A 24,243-nucleotide genomic window follows, 5' to 3' on the forward strand; every position below is an offset into this window, starting at 1 on the left:
ACAGAATAGGAATAAGGAAGGCTTTGCAGTGTTTACTTTAAAAAATTTTATCGGGCAGTAGTGCAGTGGGTTAAGTGCACGTGGCATAAAGTGCAAGGACCAGTGTAAGGATCCAGGTTCATACTCCTAGCTCCCCACCTGCAGGGGAGTCGCTTCACAAGTGGTGAAGCAGGTCTGCAGGTGTCTGTCCTTCTCTCCCCCTCTCTATCTTCCCCTCCTCTCTCCATTTCTTTCTGTCCTATCCAACAATGATAACATCAACAACAGTAACTACAACAATAAAACAAGGGCAACAAAAAGGGAATAAACAAAATTTATTATTGGATAGAAACTAAGAAAAATTGAAAAGGGAGAGATAGAAAGGGAAAGAAGCAGAGACACCTGCAGTCCTACTTCACCACTCATGAAGCTTTCCCCCTCCAAGTTAGGGACAAGGGCTTAAACCGTGGTCATTGGGCAGGGGAGACAGCATAATGGTTATGCAAATAGACTCTCATGCCTGAGGCTCCCAGGTCCCAGATTCAATCCCCCACACCACCATAAACCTGAGCTGAGCAGAGCTCTGTTGTTTCTCTCTGTGTATCTCTCTCTGCATCTCTCTCAAAAATAAAATTAATTTAAAAAAATAAAAATAAAATAAACCCTTGGTCATTGCTGACTGTAATGTGTGTGCTCACCCAGGTGCGCCACTGCCTGGCCCTGCATTGCTGAGTTTAAATCACAGAAATTGGAAAGCAGGAGAGGAAATAAACTACTGACACCAGGAATTTAACAGTCACACTTTTATTACGGAAACTTCCCCATAATAAGTGAAGAGGTAGTTCGTAGTATGTCTAACATACAACAGATTTAGAACAGCTATTCACCAGCTGAAATAAAATATTCTGAGTTGCTTACTTAGGACAATATTTTTAGTAGTAGTGACACTAGTCACCTACATTTATAGACTTTCTAGTACATTAAAACAAATCAAAATGGTATCTGATTTACAGCAAAGCCAGTATGGAATGTGTCTTTAAAATGAAATAGTAACAATGACACAGTAAAAATTGTTAGCCAAATTATGATAGAGTCCTCTCTCCTTTTTAGTTATCCAGGGGAACCCACAAGATAGAAATGCTGAATGAATGATGTTTTAAAAAATAATCTTGCAAAAAAAAAAATCTTGCTACTTTTGAATATAACTTTTAGGAATATTACTACTTTTGAAAGTTGTCTTGCCCTATAAAACTATTTTTAGCAATAATTTGACTGCTTTGCAAGTACAAACTAAGACTCATGTACTAAAAAAAAAAAAAAAAAAAAAAAGATAAAAATCAAGTTCAATGAAAATGAAGACTATGTCTCACAGAAACAGAACACTTCTCCAGCCAAGAAATGGTGGACACTGTAAGTCACATCAGTGGTTTGCAGTTGCAAAAGATAACAACTACAAGTTTTACTAACAAAAAAACCATCAAGATCCTGACTTTATGTTATGTAATTAAAGAAAGCAAGGCAGATTATCCTGTTATATCAAGTTGGCACCTATCTCACTAAGATCAGATGAGACTGTAAGCTTCCTGAGGGCAGGGATGATAACAATCTTACCTTCATATCCTCAGTATCTAGCATAGTGCCAGGCACCAGTAATTACTTGGTAAATGTTTCTTGAATGACTAACTGAACCTGGTAATAGTCTCCAACCAGAGACAAATCTTATTTGAATACATGCCTTATTTAGTCTTCAAGCCAGAACAAAAACAGGACATGAATGTAAACAAAGAAGCACTCCAACTTGAAATTTTCCTGTGATGAAATAATGCTCAGAGAAAATAGTGAAACATTGGTTAGCATATTAGTGTCTCACTGATGCATAGAACTGGTACTCTTTGGTTGGATCATATAAAAATCAGAATGCTAGGAAGCATCATTAGACCATACAATGAGTGACATTAGACATAAGATACCTATTAGGTCTTATCACTAGTGTAGCCTCATTTTAAATCTATCAAGACAGACTTACATGTAAATGCATTATATTATAACATCTTTTAAGAATTTCCTGACTACACAAATTAAACCTAATTTCTGGTTTATCTTTACATACACTCTCATAACTCAAAAGTGAAAACAGGAAATCTTGATGGAAACTACATAAGCCCAGTTTACAGACAAAATCAGTTTCACATTTGGATTCTTCTCACATTATTCGTACTTGTCCTTTTCCTCCCTAACCCAGCAAGTCAATCACATATTTGGGAAGCATACTCAGTCTAACCCAAAAGTAACTAACATAAATAAATCCCTTTATGATATTTTGTTTACAAAAATCTAGCCTGTCTCACAGTTAACAGTCACAAATGTCAGACACAAAGGGAACCTTTTCATAACACTAACTCTTGATCATGTACTAAATCATTTTAAGCCAAGTATAGTGAGGAGACATTAGCTCATATTCAGCCACATAACATTTTGGCCAACCTAGGCCAGGCCACTTCTTTTGCCTCTGGATACCCCAATTTACAGTAAAAAAAAAAAAAAAAAAGAGCAAGTAAATGATTTTTAAAGATTTCCTAAGGAATCTAACACTCCTACTACCTAAGTCTAGCAAGTGAGGCAGGAACTAATAACATTCAGCATTTTACTTCTGAAGTATATGTGCTTTAGAAAAAAAGTTATGCTTTTCCATAGTGAAAAATCAATTTTTGAACTGTGATATATTCAAAAGTGGCAAATTGGGACAGTGTACCTTTATACTAATAGCTTAATGCAAAAGTCTGACTATTCCCTCTGTGATGTTCCCTCCTCCCCATCTGTTTCAGAAATTAAAGAACACAAGGAAAAGAGAAGTCAGGAACAATTATCACAGTGCACTGAACAACATGCTGAAGGCCAGACTCACCTTTCTTATGACAAAATTATGAGTTCACACTCATAATAAATATTCCCCTTAGGTCTTCTATACTTTAGTATAATAAAAATGTTTTTATAGCAATCCTGACTTTAACAAGTAAATTAGGCAGTAATAAGAATCTGGCTTCTTGAGGAAAACCATGCAAGTAATAGTATAACTGTACTTCATTCTTTTGTTGATTGTGATCCTAATGGTGACCCCCTAACAATCTGTCTGCATGAGCTGCTAAAAAGATTGTACTCTCCAACAACAAATGGCATCAGTAACAACAACAGTAATAACTACAACAATAAAAAAAAAACAAGGGCAACAAAAGGGAAAAATTATATTTATATATATATATATATATATATATATATATATATATATATATGGAAACAATTGAATGCCATGGAGTTGGGACCTAAGTAGTGTTGAAAAGAGTACAGAAGAATACAGAACTTCAAATATTTCTCTACAGTCATCTCTAAAACAAACACAAATTATCATAGGAAGCAGATTCATTCATTAAACAAACAATTGTCAATAGGCAACCAGAAGTTCTACCACATATTCAGGCCAACAACATTATCACTTTATATCCCGGCCTATTCTCTGCCGAAGAAAAACATTAGTCACTTCTTTTAGTACAGTATCTATTAGTGGAGGTTAGGTGAGGTACCTCCAAATGTGCCAAGTGCAAAGTCTAAAACACTGCCAGTCTCACACATAAGTCAGTGTTAGGTAGACAAATGGAATATTCCTTGGTAAAGAAAATCAGACATCAAAGGATAAATAATTGAAGACAGAATATGGGGAGGCTAAAGACAGCAAGACCACTCCAAGTAATAAGTTTCCTGGCCTACTAGTGCTTTGACTCACCCCTACAATTTGCACACGTTTTTGGAGAACTTAAGTAGCAAAATCACTCCTAAAAAGACTTAAACTATTGCCACATTATTTCAGTCAGTTCTAGTTATGAGTATAAAGCCCATACTCAATTCACACAACTACTATCATTCCTTAAGTTCAGAACAGCTTGGGCCAGTTTACCTGCATCCAGGACCTGTGTTGCATCAGGCTGTGACTGACACCCTTTAGAGTCTGTGACTGTTGTACATGCAAAAGAATCAAAATCCACTGTGAGGTCTTGGACATTTCTTTCATTGGCATTATCAAAGCTGTTTTTGCCATGTAGCTGTTTAAGGTGTTTCCTCAAAACTGGCTTATGTGCAAAAACCATGTCACAATAGTTACACTTATGGGGCTTATCTCCACTGTGAAGGTTAAGATGATCCTGTAAAGAACACTTCTGAGAAAAGGTTTTCCCACAGATCTTACACTGGAAAGGTTTAATGCCGGCATGCACACGCATGTGTCGATGAAGGTTGCCTTTCTGAGTAAAAGTCTTGCCGCAGAGTAGGCACATAAAGAGTTTGTGCATTTTTAAATGGTTGGCGTAGTTCTCCAGGTGACGAAACACCCTGGTACACTTTGGGCACTGATGATGCCACTGAAGGCCTTTGTCTACACCTCGAATATTAGGCCCAAACACATCTTTTGAGGCCATGATGATGTTATCACTGCCTGTATAAGAAAGGGCATAATTGTGGAGGTGGTTTTGTTCTATTTCACTTACTCTGTTTTCCACAGTTGAGTTTATCAAGGAGTGTTGGGGCTCTGATGAATGTAAAGCAGTGGGTTCAGAAGAAATGTACTGGTTCTGATCTTTTTTACTTCTAACCTCTGATACATCCCCAATAGATTCTACCTTAACAATCTGAATATCACTGTCCTCCATATCCATACTGTCTTCAGATGGATGAATACAAGGTGAATCCTGTTTGGGGGAGCCTCTGCCATCTCCCTGCTGTTCTTTTGACTGGGGAGAAGCACTCTGTGGTTCACATCCCTCTTTACTATCCATTGGCTGTTTTGGCTTTATAAACTTCCACAAGGCCTGTGTACACCGTTCTACAATGTGGCTCATCTGAAGAAAGCTCGCAGCAGTCAGGTAATTTACCAGTTCCATCTCAGGAAATTCCAGCACACCACTATAACAGGATAAGAGCAATTGTCTCCCCACTTCAGAACTTTGTAAAATGGAGATTTTCACCTCTCTGGAATCATTCAGTAAAAATTGATCTCTTAAGAATGGGGAACCTGCAGCAAAAACAATTTTATGCCCCTGTACCTCAACATCATCTATGAGAACTGTAACATCACAAAATTTATTTTCTTCTCTTAATTTGTTCATTTTTTGTAACATTGAATCTCCATAATTTTCAAACTTGAAGTGAAGGAGATCTGATCTTTCAGACATTTTGGCAGACCTAAGGAACAGAAATGTAAAAAGGATGAATTGAAGAAAATGTAAGCAATTAAGAAAACTGGATTTTCCTTCCACAAATTTGTGTTGTCATTTCTGTATGTATCCAAGGAAAATAATGAGGAAGGTACTACTATAACAGTTTTCCATTGCTGTTACAAATTTTTGTATACCAACTTCAGTGTCAACCACACCTAAGGAGTTGGACTACTATCACTATAAATATTGATAGCCTGGCATTCATTCATTGACTTTTTATGTTTGGCCCAGGAGATGGCTCAGTGGGTAAAGCACTGTACCTTAGCATACATAAGTCCTGGGTTTGATCTCTTCCCTCCCCACCCACCCACCTCTTTTTTTTTTTTCTTCTTCTTCTTTTTTTTTTTTTTTTTTTACTAGAGCACTGCTTAGCTCTAGCTTATGGTGTTAGGAATAGGGGGGAGAGTGGGGAATTAAACCTGAGACTTTGGAGCCCCAGCATAACTATTATGCTATCTTCTGCACCCAAGTTTGATCTCTGATACCACAAGGGAGCTTCATGGAAAACACCAAGGTGGGGCCTGGTGGTGGTGCACCTGACTGAATGCACATGTTACAATGACCAAGGACCAGATTTGAGCCCCCTGCAGAGTGCCACCACCTGAAGGAGGAAAGTTTTGACAGTGGTGACACAGTGTTGCAGGTCTCTTTCCCTCTATATCATCCACTCTTGATTTCTGGTTGTCTGTATCCAATAAATAAACAAACATTTAAAAAATTTTAAAAAGGAAGTCCGGTGGTACCACAGCGGGTTAAGCACACGTAGCACAAAGCGTAAGGACCAGCCTAAGGACCCCGGTTCAAGGCCCTGGCTCCCCACATGCAGAGGAGTCGCTTCACAAGCGGTGAAGCAGGTCTGCAGTGTCTATCTTTCTCTTCCCTTCTCTGTCTTTCCCTCCTCTCTCCATTTCTCTCTGTCCTATCTAACGACGACATCAGTTACAACAACAATAAAAAGGGCAACAAAAGGGAAAATAAATAAAAAATTAAAAATATATTTTAGTGAGTCAGGCAGTAGTGCAGCGGTTAAGCACAGGTGGCGCAAAACGCAAGGACCGGCTTAAGGATCTTGGTTCGAGCCCCCAGCTCCCCACCTGCAGGTGTGTCGCTGCAGGGGCAGTGAAGCAGGTCTGCAGGTGTCTATCTTTCTCTTCCCCCTCTCCGTCTTCCCCTCCTTTATTTCTCTCTGTCCTATCTAACGACGACGACATCACTAACAACCACTACAACAATAAAAAAAACAAGGGAAACAAAAGGGAAAATAAATAAATATTTTAAAAAGTGAAATATATATATATATATATATACTTTTTAAAAATTAAAAATAAACAATAGGGGCTGGGTGTTGTGCACCTGGTTCAGCACACATCACAATGCACAAGGACCCGGGTTCGGCCCCCCACTCCCACTCCCACCCCAGCCCCACCAGCAGGGGAAAAGCTTTGCAAATGTTGTAGCTGTCTCTCTGTCTCTCACCCTCTCTATCACCTCCTCCCCCTTCAATTTCTGGTTGTTTCTATCCAGTAAATAAATAAAGATAATAAATAAATAAAGATAATAAAAAATAAATGAAGGGTGGGGGCAGATAGCATAGTGGTTATGGAAAAAGAGACTCTCATGCCTGAGTCTCTGAACTCCCAGGTTCAACCCCCACATCATCATCTGGTAAAAATAAATATTTAAGAGAAAGAAAGAAAACACCAAGGGGACTACATGGATGGTAGAACAGTGTTTTGTTCCCTCTATTTAAAATATTTTTATTTAAATATAGAAACTGGAGGTAGAGGAAGGAGGGGGAGAAAGAGAAAGAGAGAAAGAGAGAGAGAGAGAGAGACCTGCAGCATTATTTGACTACTTGTGAAGCTTACTCCTTGCAGTGGGAACAGGGGGCTTGAATCTAGGTCTTTGTGCACTGTGATGTGTGTGTTCAACCAGGTGCGCCAACCTTCCTCATACATATATGTGTATGTATGTATATGTATATACAAAAATGGTGGGGAAAGCAGTTCAAGAGTTCAACAGTCCCAGTACTGTTCACTCTCCAACACTTCAGAAAAAAATTTTTAAAGACATTTCATACAAGAACGGGGGGGGGGGGGGCAGTAGCACACCAGGTTAAACCCACGTGGTGCAAAGCCCAAGGACCCGCTTAAGGATCCCAGTTCGAGCCCCTGGCTCCCCACCTGCAGGGGAGTCGCTTCACAGGCGGTGAAGCAGGTCTGCAGGTGTCTATCTTTCTCTTGCCCTCTCTGTCTTCCCCTCCTCTCTCCATTTCTCTCTGTCCTATCCAACAACAATGACATCAATAACAACAACAATAAGAACCACAACAACGATAAAACAACAAGGGCAACAAAAGGGAAAAAAATAGCCTCCAGGTGCAGTGGATTCCTGGTGCAGGCACCTAACCCCAGCAATAACCCTGGAGGCAAAAAAAAAAAAAAGGGGGGGGAACAACAATGCTTCTGTTACTCTAAGAATTTTTTTTTAAATATTTTATTTATTTATGAGTTAGTTGGGGAGAAAGAAAGAACCAGACATCACTCTGGTACATATGCTGCCGGGGATTGAACTCAGGACCTCATGCTTGAGAGTCCAACACTTTATCCACGATGCCAGCTCCCGGACCACACTCTAAGACTATCTTTCCCCCCACTTCTCAAAAGTGAATTTCACTAAGTTTCAGAAATAAATAGGTCTCAATAAACAATAGTGAAGTAACTTTTGGATGATACTGTGAAATTGTTTCTTCAGAGACAAAACACTTACCGTGCTTAAAAAAAAAAAAGATCGATTAAAGAGAAGGATAGCCAGAGCATCATTTGGGCATATGCAGTGCTGGGGATTGAATGCAGAATGTCATACTTGAGAGGCTAAGACTTTATCCACTGTTCCACCTCCTAGGCACCATTGCTTTTTTTAAAAAAAAAAATTTTACTTGCTGGGGTTATTGCTACTGCTTCATGCCTGCACAATAATGCTACCACTTCCAGCACTAACTTATTTCCTTCCTTCCTTCCTTCCTTCCTTCCTTCCTTCCTTTCTCCCTCCCTTCCTTCCTTCCTTCCTTCCTTCCTTCCTTCCATGTTAGGGACAGAGAGAAACAGATATGGGGGAAATGGAAAAAGACAAAAAGAGAGACACACCTGCAGAATTGCTCCACTGCTCAGAAAGTGTCCCCTCTCCAAGTAAGGACCAGGGGTTTGAATCTGGGTCTTCCCACTTTGTAATGTGTGTGCTCTATAAACTTTGCACTTATACATAAGTTATTTTGTACAGATTTCTGTCATCTTTACATTTTTGTATTGCCATGTTTATTTTGCTTGTATAATTTGTTTATAGCTAAGTAGTGACTATCTTTTCAGTAATTACTGTATAAAATGATCTATCCAGAATAAATTTTTGTGCTTATGAAATTTAAAAAAAAAAAAACTTTGCACTTATATAGCATTCTGAATGTACAGGAAATGAATAATCAAAGGTCTCAGTCCTGCACTGAGAGATAAAGGATGGAGAAATAGAAAGAAGCAAATGCAGCACCACAGAAAAGATGATGAATATAAAATAAAAAATGAAAAACCTAAGAACTACGAGAGCTATACCAGTATTTTAAAAAAGCAAAATTATGGAAGTCGGATGGTAGCGCAGCGGGTTAAGCGCATGTGGCACAAGGACTGGAGTAAGGATCCCAGTTCGAGACCCCCGGCTCCCCACCTGTAGGGGAATTGTTTCACAGGCAGTGAAGCAGGTCTGCAGGTGTCTATCTTTCTCTCCCCCTCTCTGTGTTCCCCTCCTCTCTCCATTTCTCTCTGTTCTATCCAACAACAACAACTATAAGAACTACAATTTAAAAAAACAAGGGAAACAAAAGGGAATAAATAAATTTTTAAAAAAGCAAAATTATATTATCTTAAGTTTAAACAGTTATAGTAGATTAAAATATTCACTCTGGAAATACTGAATACCTCAATTTATAACCAAAGTTATAAAAATGACTTGTTTTGGGGGCCGAGTGGCAGCACAGTGGGTTAAGCGCACATGGCACTAAGTGCAAGGACCTGAGTAAAGATCTCCATGCGAGCCCAGGCTCCCCACCTGCAGGGGAGTCGCTTCACAGGCAGTGAAGCAGGTCTGCAGGTGTCTATCTTTCTCTCTCCCTCTGTCCTCACCCTCCTCTCTCGATTTCTCTCTGCACTACCCAACAACAAGGATATTAGTAACAACAATAATAATAACAATGATAAAACAACAAGGGCAACAAAAGGGGGGAAAAGTCTCCAGGAGGAGTGGATTCATGGTGAAGGCACCAAGCCCCAGCAATAAACCTGGAGGCAGGAAAAAAAAAAAAAAAAGAATAGCATGCTATGGGGCCAGGTCATGGTACACCTAGTTAAGTGCATGTATTACCACACATAAGGACCCAGGTCCAAACCCCTGGTCCCTGGTCCCCACTTGCAGGAGGAAAGCTTCACGAGTGGTAAAGCAGGTCTGCAGGTGTCTCTCTGTCTCTTTCCCTATCTCTCCCATCTTAATTTCTCTCTGTTCTATCAAAATAAAGTTTAGCTCTCTCGCAGGTCGGGTTTACAAGGCACAACTGCGGCGAAGCGAGAGCCTTGGAGACACCACTGCCTCCAGCACAGCCGGAGACCGGAGCCAACACTGGGGGCTGTCCGAGTGCTTCACACACCCTCGATGAGTCAGAGAAGTCCCACTGTATCAGAGTAAGCTGGACGGTAGCTTTGACTGTGATTGTGGTGAGCTGGAGCCACCTGATCACTAACAAACTACATCTTCTGTTAAATAGCAGCCACCAGGGCTTCCTGTTGAAATAAATAATAACAAAGGAAGAAAAGAAGCAAAACGGAAATAGTGTATACCAGCACCTTAGAATGCTGCTGCTCAGGACCATCCCAACACTGAATGCATCTGCACTGAGGAGAATGTTCCTAGAAGCCTGTTGTGTGCACATTTATTCACTTTTTTCTGTTAAATGTAAATCGTTTAGCACAGTAAATCTGAGTGCATAGTATGTCAAAAAAAACCACAAAGTTTAAAAAACAAAAAATAAATGCTTTAGAATAGCATGCTATTTGAGAGTAAGGAACAACTGATATTGCTGTTATTTTTATACAGCTCATTAAAAAATAACTAGGGGGCGGGGCACACAGGGCGGAAAGTGCAAGGACCCTCGAAAGGATCCCTGTTCGAGCCCTGGGCTCCCCACCTGCGGGGGGTGGGGGGGGGGGGTGGGGGGGGGGGGTCACTTCAAAAGCGGTGAAGCAGGTCTACATGAGTCTGTCTTTCTCTCCCCCTCTCTATCTGCCCCTCATCTCTCCATTTCTCTCTGTCCTATCCAATAATAACAACAAGGGCAACAAGATGGGGTAAATGGCCTCCAGAAGCAGTGGATTCATAGTCCAGGCACCTAACCCCAGCGACAATCCTGGAGGCAAAAACAAAAGGATTTTCTTAATACAGAGATAAGAGGAGCGAAAACCAGAGCATCACCCTGGCAGATGAGCTTCCAGGAATGAAATTCAGGACCTCAAGCTTAAAAGTCCAGCACCTGGTGCACCTGGTTGAGCACATTATAAATGTGCAAGAATCAGGTTGGAGCTCCAGGTCCCCACCTGCAGGGGGGAAAGCTTTGCAAGTGGTGAAGCAGGGCTGCAGGTATCTGTCTCTCTTCCTCTTTATCTCCCCCAATCTTCTCAATTTCTGGCTGTCTATCCAATAAATTAAGATAATTTTTAAAAACGATCAACACTTTATCTACTTCACCACCTTTTGGATTATTTATTTTTCAGTCTTGTATGTATTTAGCATATTGAGACATGGCAGGAGTCAAGCAGTAGCAGACCGGGTTAAGCACATGTGGTATACAGCACAAGGACTGGTCTAAGGATCCCGGTTTGAGCCCCCAGCTCCCCACCTGCAGGGGAGTCACTTCACAGGCAGTGAAACAGGTCTGCAGGTGTCTGTCTTTCTCTCCCCCTCTCTGTCTTCCCCTCCTCTCTCCATTTCTGTCCTAGCCAACGATGACATCAATAACAACTACAATAATAACTACAACAATAAAAAAACAACAAGGGCAACAAAAGGGAATAAATAAAATAAAATATTTTTTAAAAGACATGGCTACTTGCGAATCAAATAAAGAATAAAATTATAGGGGGCTGGACAGTAGCACAGCAGGTTAAGTGCACATGGCGCAAAGCGCAAGAACCAGCGTAAGGATACCAGTTTGAGTCCCCATCTGCCCACCTGCGGGGGGCAAGGGGGGGTCACTTCACAAGCGGTGAAGTAGGTCTGCAAGTGTCTATCTTTCTCTCCCCCTCTCTGTCCTCGCTCTCCTCTGTCTGTCCTATCCAACAACAATGACAGCAATAAAAACAATAATAACAACAATGATGATAAACAACAAGGGCAAAAAAATAAACGAATAAAATTATAAATTTTTAGAAGGAGAAGATAGCATAATAATTATGCAAAAAGAGTTTTATGCCTGAGGTATAAAAGATTCCAGGTTCAATTCCCCACACCACCACCATAAACCAAAGCTAAACAGTGCCCTGGTTTAAAAAATTAAAAAGGAGAAGAAAAACTATATATTTTCAGAATATCTGATTATAGGTAACTTCTAAGTATAATTAGCGATAATTTTCATTAAAAGCACTTACTTTGGGATGGAAAAATAACTCAATTGGATAGCACAATGCTTTTGTTATTATTGTTGTTGTCTTTTTTTTTTTTTTTAAGATTTTATTTATGAGAAAGATAGGAGGAGAGAGAAAGAACCAGACATCACTCTGGCACATGTGCTGCCAGGGATCGAACTCGGGACCTCATGCTTGAGAGTCCAAAGTTTTATCACTGTGCCACTTCCCGGACCACAGCACACTGCTTTGCAGTGTGTGACATTCGTGGTATTCCAACACTGCACTACTGTGGTTTCTTTCCTTGAATCTTTCTTTCTTTCTTTCTTTCTTCCTTTCTTTCTTTCATTTATTCCCTTTTGTTGCCCTTGTTTTATTGTTGTTGTTATTGTTATTATTGTTGTTGTTGGCTAGGACAGAGAGAAGTGGAGAAAGGAGGGGAGACAGAGAGGAGTAGAGAAAGACACCTGCAGACCTGCTTCACTGCTTGTGAAGCGACTCCCCAGCAGGTGGGGAGCCAGGGTCTCAAACCGGGATCCTTGAGCGGGTCTTTGCACTCCGCACTACCTGTGCTTAACCCACTGCGGTACTGTCTGACTCCCCCTTGTATTTACTTCTATCTAAGAAAGTCAGTCGAGGGGGTTGGGCGGTAGCGCAGCGGGTTAAGCACACGTGGCACAAAGCGCAAGAACCAGGGTAAGGATCAGGTTCGAGCCCCCCCACACACACACCTGCAGGGGAGTCGCTTCACAAGGGGTGAAGTAAGTCTGCAGGTGTCTTTCTCCCCCTCTGTCTTCTCCTCTCTCGATTTCTCTCTGTCCTATCCAACAACGAAGGACATCAAATCAACATCAACAACAACAATATCCACAACAAGGCTACAAAAGGAAGTTAGGAAGGAAGGAAGGAAGGAAGTTAGGAAGTTAGGAAGGAAGGAAGGAAGGAAGGAAGGTCTGGAGCAGTAAAGCCTTGGAGATGACCAAAATAAATGAGTGAATGAACTCATTCATTCGTTCATTCATTCATTCATTCATTCATTCACAGATTTCTTGAATACAATGGATCTTCTGTTTTAAAAATGGGGGGGGGGGGTGCCGGGCAGTGGCGCAGCAGGTTGAGCACACATGGTAGAAAGCAAACCGACTGGCGCAAGGATCCCGGTTCGAGTCCCTAGCTCCCCACCTGTAGGGGGGTCACTTCACAGGAGGTCTTCACAAGTCTGCAGTCTATTTTTCTCTCCCCCTCGTCTCTCCATTTCTCCCTGTCCTATCCAACAACAACGACAGCAATAACAACAACAACGATAAGTAACAAGGGCAACAAAAGGGGAAAAAAAGTTTTTAAAAAAAGTGGAGGGGACTGGGGAGATAGCATGATGCTTATGTAAAAAGATTTTCAAAGATGCCAGGCTCAATTCCCAGCACCACCATAAAGCAAAGTTAAGTAGTACTGGGGGGGGGGGGGGGGCAAAGAAGTATGAAGTGGACTGGTATGAACCTGGTCACTACATTCTTTGGATTCTTTCTTCAAAATGATTTCCAGCGGCCTGGAAGGTGAAGGAATAGATAATAGACTCTCAAACAGGGCTCTCAGTTTGTTGCATGAGTTAGGAAGTGATGGTTTGTTTCTCACTTTTACTAGTAAACAAATAAATCTTCAAAAAGAAATTATTTCCAATCTCTCTTTCCCTATTCTTGTCATTCCCTTAGATTGGGTCTTTATCATCTACTGCCTAGATTACTGCAATTAAATATGACACTGCCAACTTTCTCAGAGTTCATAGGCAGAGCCACTACACCAGACCGGCAGTCTAACTGCCAAGTTTCTATCAGCAAGTTTTGAATAATCCAACCACTTTTTTTTATTCCCTTTTGTTGCCCTTGTTGTTTTATTGTTGTAGTTATTATTGTTGTTAATTGATGTCGTTATTGTTGGCTAAGACAGAGAGAAATGGAGAGAGTAGGGGAAGACAGAGAGGGGGTGAGAAAGATAGGTAGACACCTGCAGACCTGCTTCACCACTTGTAAAGTGACTCCGCTGCAGGTAGGGAGCCTGGGGCTCGAACCTGGATTCTTATGCCGGTCCTTGCACTTTGCGCCATGTGGGCTTAACCCACTGCGCTACCGCCAACTCCCAGGAAATATTTCTTAGTCTCTCATTAAAACTATATTATAGAAAGCCCGGCGGTAGCACAGCGGGTTAAGCACACGTGGCGCAAAAGCTCAAGGACCAGAGTAAAGATCCGGGTTGGAGCCCCCGGCTCCCGCCTGCAGGGGAGTCGCTTCACAGGCGGTGAAGCAGGTCTGCAGGTGTCTATCTTTCTCTCCCCTCCTCTGTCCAATTCTCTGTCCTATCCAACAACGTCGACATCAATACAACAACAATAATAACTACAACAATAAACAACAAGGGCAACCAAAGGGAAAATAAATAAATAAAAAGTTGAAAAAAAGAAAAATAAAACTATTATTTTCTTTTTCAAAGAGTTTGTATTCTAGTACTGTCTTTCTAAAAACTTCAAACGTGGAGCAGGATGGTGGTGCATCTGGTTGAGCGCATATGTTATAATCACAAGGACAGGGGAAAAGCTTTGCGAGTGGTAAAGCAGATGTCTCTTTCTCTCTCTCTCCCTATCTCCCCATACCTTCTCAATTTCAGGCTGTCTCTATTCAATAAATAAAGATGATACAAAAAATTTAAAAAATAAAAACTTCAAGCTTTGGTTCAGATCCCCAGTATACTGGGGTGGGATGGGCTTCATGAGCAATGAGACAGTACCAGGTGTCTGCCTCTATCTCTCTCTATATCCCTCCCTTCTCTATTTCTGTCTCTACCCAAACAAACAAATCTATTAAATACATGTATGTGGAGAGAGTAGGGGAGATAGCATAATGGTTATGCAAAAAGACTTTCATGCCTGGGGCTCTAAAGTACTAGGTCATCCATATCATCAATAAGCCACAGCCAGCAATGTTTTGTATCTCTCTCTCAATTAAAATAAGGCAAATGAAATATTTTAGAATTTAAAAAATATATGAAGATAAATCCTTGTCCAAAATGTTTAAACAGTATAGAAAAACACAAGTCCTCGTTCTCAAATGCCCTCCATTCAGCACTCAGTTTGTTGTCATTTTGGTCCTTCATGACTCCTCTACCCATTTTTTTAAAGAAGTGTTTTACTTTTTTCATAAGTGACTGAGAGGGAAAGAAGTCAGAGCACCACTCAAGCACAAGCAGTGCTGGGTATTGAACAAAGAGCCTCAGGCATGCCAAGTCCGTATTCTATCAAAAGAGCCAATTCTATATATATATATATTTATCTTATTTATTCCCTTTTGTTGTCCTTGTTGTTTTTTATTGTTGTCGTCATTGTTGGATAGGACAGAGAGAAATGGAGAGAGGAGGGGAAGACAGGGAAAGAAAGACACCTACAGACCTGCTTCTTTTTTTTTTTTTTTTTTTAACTCCAGGGTTATTGCTGGGCTTGGTGCCTGCACCACGAATCCACCCCTCCTGGAGACCACTTTTCCCCCCTTTTGTTGCCCTTGTTGTTGTAACCACCTTGTGGCTATTATTATTGCCATTGTTGATGCTGTTCGTTGTTGGATAGGACAGAGAGAAATGGAGAGAGGAGGGGAAGACAGAGGGGGAGAGAAAGATAGACACCTGCAGACCTGCTTCACCGCCTGTGAAGCGACTCCCCTGCAGGTAGGGGGGGCCGGGGACTTAAACCGGGATCCTTACGGCGGTCTGCGCCAAATGTGCTTAACCCACTGCGCCACTACCCGACCCCCTAGACCTTTTTTTTTTTTTAATATTTATTTTATTTATTTATTCCCTTTTGTTGCCCTTGTTGTTTTATTGTTGTAGTTGTCGTTGTTGGATAGGACAGAGAGAAAAGGAGAGAGGAGGGGAAGACAGAGAGGGGGAGAGAAAGACAGACACCTGCAGACCTGCTTCACCGCCTGTGAAGGGACTCCCCTGCAGATGGGGAGCCGGGGTTCGAACCGGGATCCTTATGCCGGTCCTTGTGCTTTGCGCCACCTGCGCTTAACCCGCTGCGCTACAGCCCGACTCCCCCCCCTACCCCCCCCCCCCCCCCCCGCAGACCTTCTTATGCCACTCCTTGAGCTTTGCGCCACATGTGCTTAACCCACTGTGCTAGCGCCCGACTTCCCACCCCCACTCTCAAAACTACCACTTTCTATGGCCAGTCATTGACAATACTATATAAACTAAGTTCCTTATACATGGACAATATATGTATTGTTTTGCAACATTTACTGTTTTTTGATAATTACTAACATTACAGGAATATAGAACTCATTCTGTATTCTATATACTTCATTCTATATATAGCTCATTCTTTTAAACTGTTTTATGAAAGTGGGAAGTTATTTAACCTCAGTTTTCTTCTTTTTTATTTATCTATTCCCTTTTGTTGTCCTCATTTTATTATTCTTGTTATTGATGTCGTCATTATTGGATAGGACGGAGAGAGGAGGGGAGGATAGAGAAGGGGAGAGAAAGATAGACACCTGCAAACCTGCTTCACTGCTTGTGTGTGGGGGCTTGAACCAGGATCCTTATGCCAGTCCTTGCGCCTTGTGCCACCTGCACTTAACCCATGACCTCAGTTTTCTATTATTCTGCTGATCCTTGAGGATTTACTAAATTATGTAAGGTTAAGCATCTCCATCAACACTTATTCCTTAATTGTTTGATGTTTTTTTAAGGTTTATATCCTTATTTTTTAAATTATTAATTTATTTATTATTGGATAGAAACAGAGAGAAATTGGGAGGGAAGGAGGAGAGAGAGATAGACAGATACCTGCAGCTCTGCTTCACCACTTGTGAAGCTTTCTCCCTGCAGGTGGGGACCAGGGATTTGAACCCCGGTCCTTGCACACTGTAACGAGTGCACTTAACCAGGTGCGCCACCGCCTGGACCCGTTTGTATCCTTATAAAGCCTGTCTGATTTCTCAATTCTTTTAAAAAATATCTTATTTATTTTACTGAGATAGAAAGAGACAGAAACCAGATCACTGCTCTGGCTTATGGTGGGGTTGGGGATCAAACTTGGGACCTCAGGCTCTCAGGATGAGTTGTTTACATAACCATTATGCTGTGACCCAAGCCCCTGATTTCTCAATGTTTTTATTTCCTTCTCTAACAAATTTAATCTCAACTCAAGCTACTTAAGAAATATATGTCCTGGGTTACAAATCTATCACTTGAAATTCCTAAACCTTACACTGTCTAAAACTTAGTAAGTCAAAAATAATGGAGAATGAGTTTGAGAACAATACACACAGATGAGGAAACAGTTTTGTTGTTTTTTTTTGTCTGTTTGTTTTTTTGCCTCCAGGGTTATTGCCCGGGCTCTGGGCCTGTACTACGAATCCACTGCTCCTGGAGGCTCTTTTTCCCATTTTGTTGCCCTTGTTGTTTTGCTTGTTGTAGTTGTTATTGTTGTCATAGCTGTTGTTGTTGTTGGATAGGACAGAGAAATGGAGAGAGGAGGGAAGTCAGAGAGGAGGAGAGAAAGATAAAGACACCTGCAGACCTGCTTCACCGCTTGCAAAGCAAACTCCTACAGGTGGGGAGCCCGGGGCTAGAACTGGGATCATTATGCCGGCCCTTGCCCTTTGCCCCATGTGCGCTTAACCTGCTGCGCTACCGCCCAGCTGCCGAGGAAACCTATTAGTGTCTTAAAACCCTAACAGATCAAGATAGAATTCATGAGAGCCTAAACAGAGAAAACAAGTATATGTATAAATGACAGTTGGCAAATTCAAGAGACATACAGACAAATAATTGGTGGGCTTCGCAAGCAAGGTTGTGGAACAAAGAGGAACAGTCAAAATAATACAAAGAAATTTACTTTAAGTGACTTAACATCTTTCAGTTATTCAATGAGCTTGAACATACTGAAGGGATCAGAGGTCTAGTCTCAAATGTTTAGCCTGAGAATGATTCAAGAAGAAGATCCATTAACTAGCAGGGATATGGGTTTGATGCTGAAGAGATCTGATTATACAAAGTCAGTGATGGATGAAAGCATGACATAAACTGACCTAACAGTGAAAGAAATTGATTTAAAATGGCACAGACTGGAAAGGGATCTAAGCCAGAAATGAAAAGTTCATAACATTTATGACATATAAATCCATAACTTACCATTTTCTCTAGATGTCCTTCCAAGCCTTTCTTTTCTATTTTATTTATTTATTTATTTAAATAATGAGCCTATCTTTCCTTAAAAAGTCCCCACTCCTTTTGGGAGTATGAATAGACCTGCCAATGCCCATGTCCATCAGAGAAGCAACTGAAGAAGCTAGAACTCCCACATTTTGCGCCCCAAAAAGAATTCTAGTCCATACTCCCATAGGGGAAGAAATGTTACAGGAAGATGATGAGAAGGTTCTAAAACCCAATTCCATCAGGACCCAGAGAGAGAGGAGGGAAAAAGGAAAGATATTCAGAAGTAGTAATAGGTGTAGATGTGACTTAGAAAGGAAAAGGAGGGGGGTCCAGCGGTAGTGCAGAGGGGCAGAGGGTTAAGCAAACGTGACAGTGAAGCTCAAGGGCCAGCTTAAGGATCCCTTTTGGAGCCTGGGCTCCCCACCTACAGGGGAGTGGCTTCACAGGCAGTGAAGTAGGTCTGTAGCTGTCTTTCTCTCCCCCTCCGTCTTCCCCTTCTCTCTCCATTTCTCTCTGTCCTAACAATGATGACATCAATAATAACTACAACAACAATATTAAAAAAAAAAAAAAAAAGGAAGAGGAGGCAGGATCATAGGAAAAAATGAGCAAAAAGATAAGATAGGTACTTAAATAGATATATAGACAGACAGACAAAGAAATAATAGTCAAACAAAAGAAAAAAGAAAAAACTAGTAATAGTCAACACCTATCTGTGACCTTGGAAGAACTACTTCAGTTTAGAATAGGCACATAGAACGCCGGTGCTGGGAACATTGCGGAACTGTACCAGTTATCTTGTAATTTTTCAAGCCCATATTAAATGACTAATAAAAAAATACACTCCTTTGACTTTCATATTCAGTCACTGCTTAGAACAGAGGATAAAATTAGGGATTCTGGAGTCATTTTTCTTAGACTTAAAACCCCATTCAACCACGTGACTTAGCCAATTTTCCTATCTGCCAACTAATAGTATTATTTCACAGAAGTGTTATGCAAATTTAATTTTTGAAGTAAATTACATTTTAAGTTTGAGCACACTGCTTAGAACAGTATATGGAATTTGATTTTATTAGGCAAATTAATAAAAATAAATGCAATTTTAAAATGTGCATTTACTAGATAAATAAATAAGCCTATTGACTGTCTTTGTGAAATTTTTTTTTTTGCTTCCAGGGTTATCACTGGGACTGGGTGCCTGTGCTATGAATCTACTGCTTCTGATGGCCATCTCCCCCCCCATTGTTGTTGTTGTTATTATTATTATTGTTGTTGTTGGATATGACAGAGAAAAATAGAAAGAGGAGGGGGAGAAAAAGATAAGACACCTGCAGACCTGTTTTACCACTTGCGAAGCAACACCCCTGCACATGAGGAGCCGTGATCCTTCCACTGGTCCTTGTACCTTGCACCATGTGGTGAATTTCTTCATTGTGGCTTTTTCTGATCTCACTTAAGACCAAAGCAATTGATGTCTCCACTACTTCCCCCCCTACTGTTAAACATTTTATTAAAGTTTATTTATTTACTTACTTATTGTTACCAAAGCACTTCTCAGCTCTGGCTTATGGTGGAGCTGGGGACTGAACTTGGACCTAAGTATGAAAGTCTTTTGCATAACCACTATGCTATCTCCCCAGCTCTAAAATTTATTAATTCATTTTATTTTTGGTGATCAGGGCTTCACCCCACAGAATGACATTTTTTTTTTTACCCTCCTTCAGGTAAAGACAGAGACAAAGAAGCAAAGAGAGCAAGAGTGAAACAGACCACATCACTAAAGCTTCCTGCAATAAAGCAGGACTAGGTTCAAACCTTGGTGGCACCCATGGCAAAGAAACACACTATTCAAGTGAGCTATTTTTATTTTTAAAAATTCACTAGTAATGTCTTAATAAAGAAGTGCTGCATTTTTTCTTTTATTATGTTTTCATTTCCCAGATGATCTGCCTGAATTGTTCTAGTGCACGTTCCTGAAAATTCTTCTTTTTCTAAGCTTTCTTGGTTGCTAGAAACCTGCCCTTTTATACTTTCTCCCTTATCTCTTTCTGCTGTACTCAGTCTAGTTCCTCTTTCAGTTTTATAAATATAACCACCACCTACTTCCCCAATATTTCCTTCTTTCTCAATATTCTCTTACTGATGTCATGACTTCCATCTCTGTGCTGACTCAGACCTTTACCACTAGTCATACCAATCATAACATTTAAGCTGGATTACAAATTTCTATTTCCACCTCTCAACTTGACAATTTCATATGGCAATCCCAATAGGACTTTAATTTGGCATACCCCCTAAAAAACATTTTATCGTTTATTTTTTACTACTTACTATTTACTATAGAATCGTGACATCATTCAAATCAGTATACTTGATTTCTTTCCAATAACAATGCCATACGTCCATTACAGAACTTCATTTCCTATCACAAGATAGATGCCATTATTCCTTTAAAAAAAAAAAAAAAGGACTATACTTTATCTCAGCAAGTTGAAATTGCAGCCTGGGAAATGGTGCAAAGGGTACAGTGCCTAATTTGCTTACATGAAGTCTAGAGTTTGATTTCCAGCACCATAAATGACAAAGTGATATTCTGGTTCTCTCTTTAATGTTAATAAATAAAAAAGAGGAGAGTGTACCTTGTAGAACATACATGTTACCATGTATAAAGACCTAGGTTCAAGCCCTCATTCCCACCTGCAGTGGGGGAAGCGTCACAAGCAGTAGAGCAATGCTGGTCATGTTTTTCTTTTCTCACTTTCTATTTCTGTCTCTGTCATAATAAATGAAAGAAAAAATGAAGAGAAGGAAAAGAAAAAAATGGCTGCTGGGAGCAATGAAGTACTTGTGTAGGCACCTAGCCTCAGAACTAACCCTGATGGCAAAAACTAACAAATCTAAGGTTAATTTGTAGAAGTTCTTTTATATAGGGGGGCCCAGAATATAGTTTTCTTTTTCTTTTTAATATTTATTTATCTATTCTCTTTTGTTGCCCTTGTTGTTTGACTGTTGTAGTTATTGTTGTTATCATTGTTGGATAGGACAGAGAGAAATGGAGAGAGGAGGGGCAGACAGAGGGGGGGAGAGAAAGACAGACACCTGTAGACCTGCTTCACCGCCTGTGAAGCGACTCCCCTGCAGGTGGGGAGCCGAGGGCTCGAACCGGGATTCTTTCATCGGTCCTTGCGCTTTGCGCCATGTGGACTTAACCCCCTGCTCTACTGCCCAACTCCCAGTTTTCTTTTTTTCTTTTTCTTTCTTTCTTTCTTTCTTTCTTTTTTTTTTTTTTTTTTACCAGAGCACTGTTCAGCTCTGGTTTATGGTGGTACAGGGGATTGAACCTGAACCTGGTATTTAGGAGCCTCCGGCATAAGAGTCTGTTTGCATAATTATTTTGCTATTTACCCTCTGCCCAAATATAGTTTTCTATAGTGTAAATGTTGACATACCTGTCTTCTGCTCAAAAAAAAAAAAAAAAAAATCTTGTTTAGAATTCAATGTGTCACTACCAGACTGTTTTCTTCCCTAATCTCTTATCTCCTACCTACAGGAGCTCCCCATATCCTCTTCTTCACACAATTTGTGCTCAATCACTTCTTGACAGGACTGCAACTGTTCCTTCTGTCTGAAAAACTCCTCCACTTCTCCTCTCCAAGTACAATGCAGAAGTCAGTCTTTCTTCATCCTTCATTCCCTTGGACTGTTCACACATACACGACTGATACAGATGTTGTAGGAACACTTTTTTCGTTTCTCTGACTCCCAAACTGGGCCGATATCTTATGAATCCCCAGTGTCTGGCATAGTGCCAGCGATATAAAAACTGCTATGGCCAACAGCCAATTTGGGGAAAACCTCTGCAAAAGGGTAGCCTAGCTTAGCAATCAGTGATACTCGCGGGCTGGCACTGAGGTTTTACAATGGTTTCTGCTCTGCCACTTCCTACAACATGCCAGAGTCTGAGGTCCAAGTTCAAAGGTGAGCCCAGAGCAAGGTTCCCAGGAGATGCCTAGGGCATCCTTAGGTTCCCAGTCCAGGCTCTGGGAAGGAAAAGGGGCGGGGCTCAGCGTGGGCCGGGCCAAGCGCTCCTTAAGTCCCCCCCACTGATCTCCAGGCCTAAGCCAGCCCCTCGGCCCCCATCCCAGTGCAAGTCCTGGCCACTCCAGGGCCCCAAGGGGGCTCCAACTTGAGCGATCCCGAATCCCTGCCCGGCGCTCCGGTCGCCTCTGCACTTACAGACCCAGTGGAAGGCCGCCTTCAGGATCCTGCAGTGCCAGGGGCTCCGGCCCCTTGGGGCTCCGGGAAGGGGGAGGGGCTGGGAACCCAAGCCAAAGGGGGACCCAACGGAACCGGAAGGGCAGCCCTCGCCGGACAAAGACAACTTCCAGGTCCCATGGTCGTCTCCGCCAATCGCAAGGCTCGGAGGGCAACGGGGTGCCCGAGGGACTTTCCGCTCGGTGGGCGGGGTGTGGCGGGAGTGGTCGGGATGTTGCTGCTGCAGGTTGATCGGCCTGCAACCTGGAGGAGCCTCGCACCTTAACCTCCCGGGCTGTGACCCTGCGCGCCACGCCTCTTCTGCTCAGCTCCTGGGGTCAGAGGTCGGCCACTGCTGGCGCCTAGAGGGCTGCTCTGCTCTTAACCCATGCAAGTTCCTCCGAAGTACAGATGTGGACTCATCGCGTCAGGGCCCGGGCCGAAGCCTATGGCTGTTGCCCTCCCGCAGCCTCCCTCACGTGCACCTGACGACCAGGGGCGGGTCTCTCCGGACAGCCCGCACAGTTCTCCTGAGTTTCTGATCCAAAGGCTAGAAGATAGCTCCCAGTGGCGTTTGTCTCCATGGTCACACACCTTTCAGTAACCTCAAATTCAGCTGCAGATGTTCTTTTTTTTTTTTTTAATTGAAAGGAGGAGAAAGTTTATTTGAACTTGAAATGTCCATGTGTTTTAATTTTTACCTAAAGTATCACTTCTGTCCTGTGGTACATTAAACTGGAAAAAAAAAAAAAAAGCTCACGTCACTTCTTCTAGCGTTTGCCCTTCTTCCGTAGCCAGTCAACAGCGTCAGGTTGAAAGCTGTCAGGAGCTGCTTGTTGCTGGCTTTGAAAGTGACTGGGATCCATGTGGATTCGGTAGGCTAGGAAAGGAAGGATCGTCAGTTTCCCCAATGAATGGGTACTCACGGGATGCACCACAAGAAGGTCGATCCAATGCATCCCACTCACCTCACTGAAATGTTGCCACTCTTTTCCTAAACCAGAATTATATTTCTGCTAACAGCTATCATGGGATAAAGAAAAAAAGGGGTCATGTTGTAAAAACTTCATCCTATAAGAAAGCTTCCAGAGCTATGAAAGCAGGCAAACCAGCACACATTGGCACAATTTGGTACTTTGATTGTTTTCATATTCATTTTCTTTTTTCCTTTGTTTCCTCTTTGACCCAGTAGTTGTTAAGTAGTGTACTGTTGAGCTTCCACATTTTGGGACTCTTGCTAATCTTTTGTTGATTGTTAAGTGTTAGTTTAATTCCACTGTGGTCTGAGAAGATGCTTGGGATGATTTCAGTGCTCTTGAATTTGCTGATGCTATCTTTGTGGCCTAACATATGGTCTGTCCTTGAGAATGACCCATGTGGACTTGAGTAAAATATGTATTCCAGTTTCTTGGGATGAATGACTGAAAATGTCCAATAGTTCTAGTTTACCTATCTCCTCATTTAGCTTCCTCAGGTCTTTATTGATTTTCTGCCTGGACGATCTGTCAAGTTGAGAGAGTGGGGTGTTGAAGTCCCCTACTATGACTGTGTTGCTGTTAATATATGGCTGTAGCTCTTTCAGTAGATGTTTGATGTATTTAGATGGCTTCTCATTGGGTGCATAGATGTTAATATTTGTTAAGTCCTCTTGATTGACTGATCCACTGAGCATTAAGTAGTGTCCATCCCTATCTTTTTTAAATTTTATTTACTTTAAAGTCTATCATGGCAGATATGAGAATAGGTGTTCCTGCCCTTTTTTGTGGGCCATTGGCCTGTATGGTAGTTTTCTATCCTTTCACTTTGAGTCTATGTTTGTCTTGTTGAGTTAGGTGGGTTTCCTGTAGACAGCATATAGTTGGATTGTGTTTTCTGACCCA

The 24,243-nt window shown here is 41.5% G+C and overlaps 1 protein-coding gene across 2 annotated transcripts; it reads right to left on the reverse strand.

Moving 5' to 3' along the window:
* Positions 1-767: 767 nt before the first annotated feature.
* ZBTB26 (zinc finger and BTB domain containing 26) lies at positions 768-22,688 on the reverse strand. Of its 2 annotated transcripts, XM_060200115.1 has the most exons (3): positions 22,346-22,454; positions 20,441-20,557; positions 768-5,208 (listed from the first exon to the last, which is right to left on the reverse strand). In XM_060200115.1, exon 3 carries the CDS (start codon positions 5,196-5,198, stop codon positions 3,873-3,875), a length of 1,326 nt encoding a protein of 441 aa, XP_060056098.1. In that variant the 5' UTR covers positions 5,199-5,208; positions 20,441-20,557; positions 22,346-22,454; the 3' UTR covers positions 768-3,872. The 2 variants fall into 2 exon arrangements, with proteins under 2 accessions (XP_060056098.1, XP_007540023.1); XM_007539961.3 differs by lacking the exon at positions 20,441-20,557 and having other exon boundaries at positions 3,873-5,208; positions 22,346-22,688.
* Between the last annotated feature and the right edge of the window lie 1,555 nt (positions 22,689-24,243).

The sequence above is a fragment of the Erinaceus europaeus genome, chromosome 10 (genome assembly GCF_950295315.1).
Source record: "Erinaceus europaeus chromosome 10, mEriEur2.1, whole genome shotgun sequence".
In the NCBI taxonomy this organism is placed as follows: domain Eukaryota; kingdom Metazoa; phylum Chordata; class Mammalia; order Eulipotyphla; family Erinaceidae; genus Erinaceus; species Erinaceus europaeus.

What these genes read in the sequence shown, in the direction of transcription:
- ZBTB26 (XM_060200115.1), bottom strand. Translation starts at nt 5,198, where the DNA reads ATGTCTGAAAGATCAGATCTCCTTCACTTCAAGTTTGAAAATTATGGA.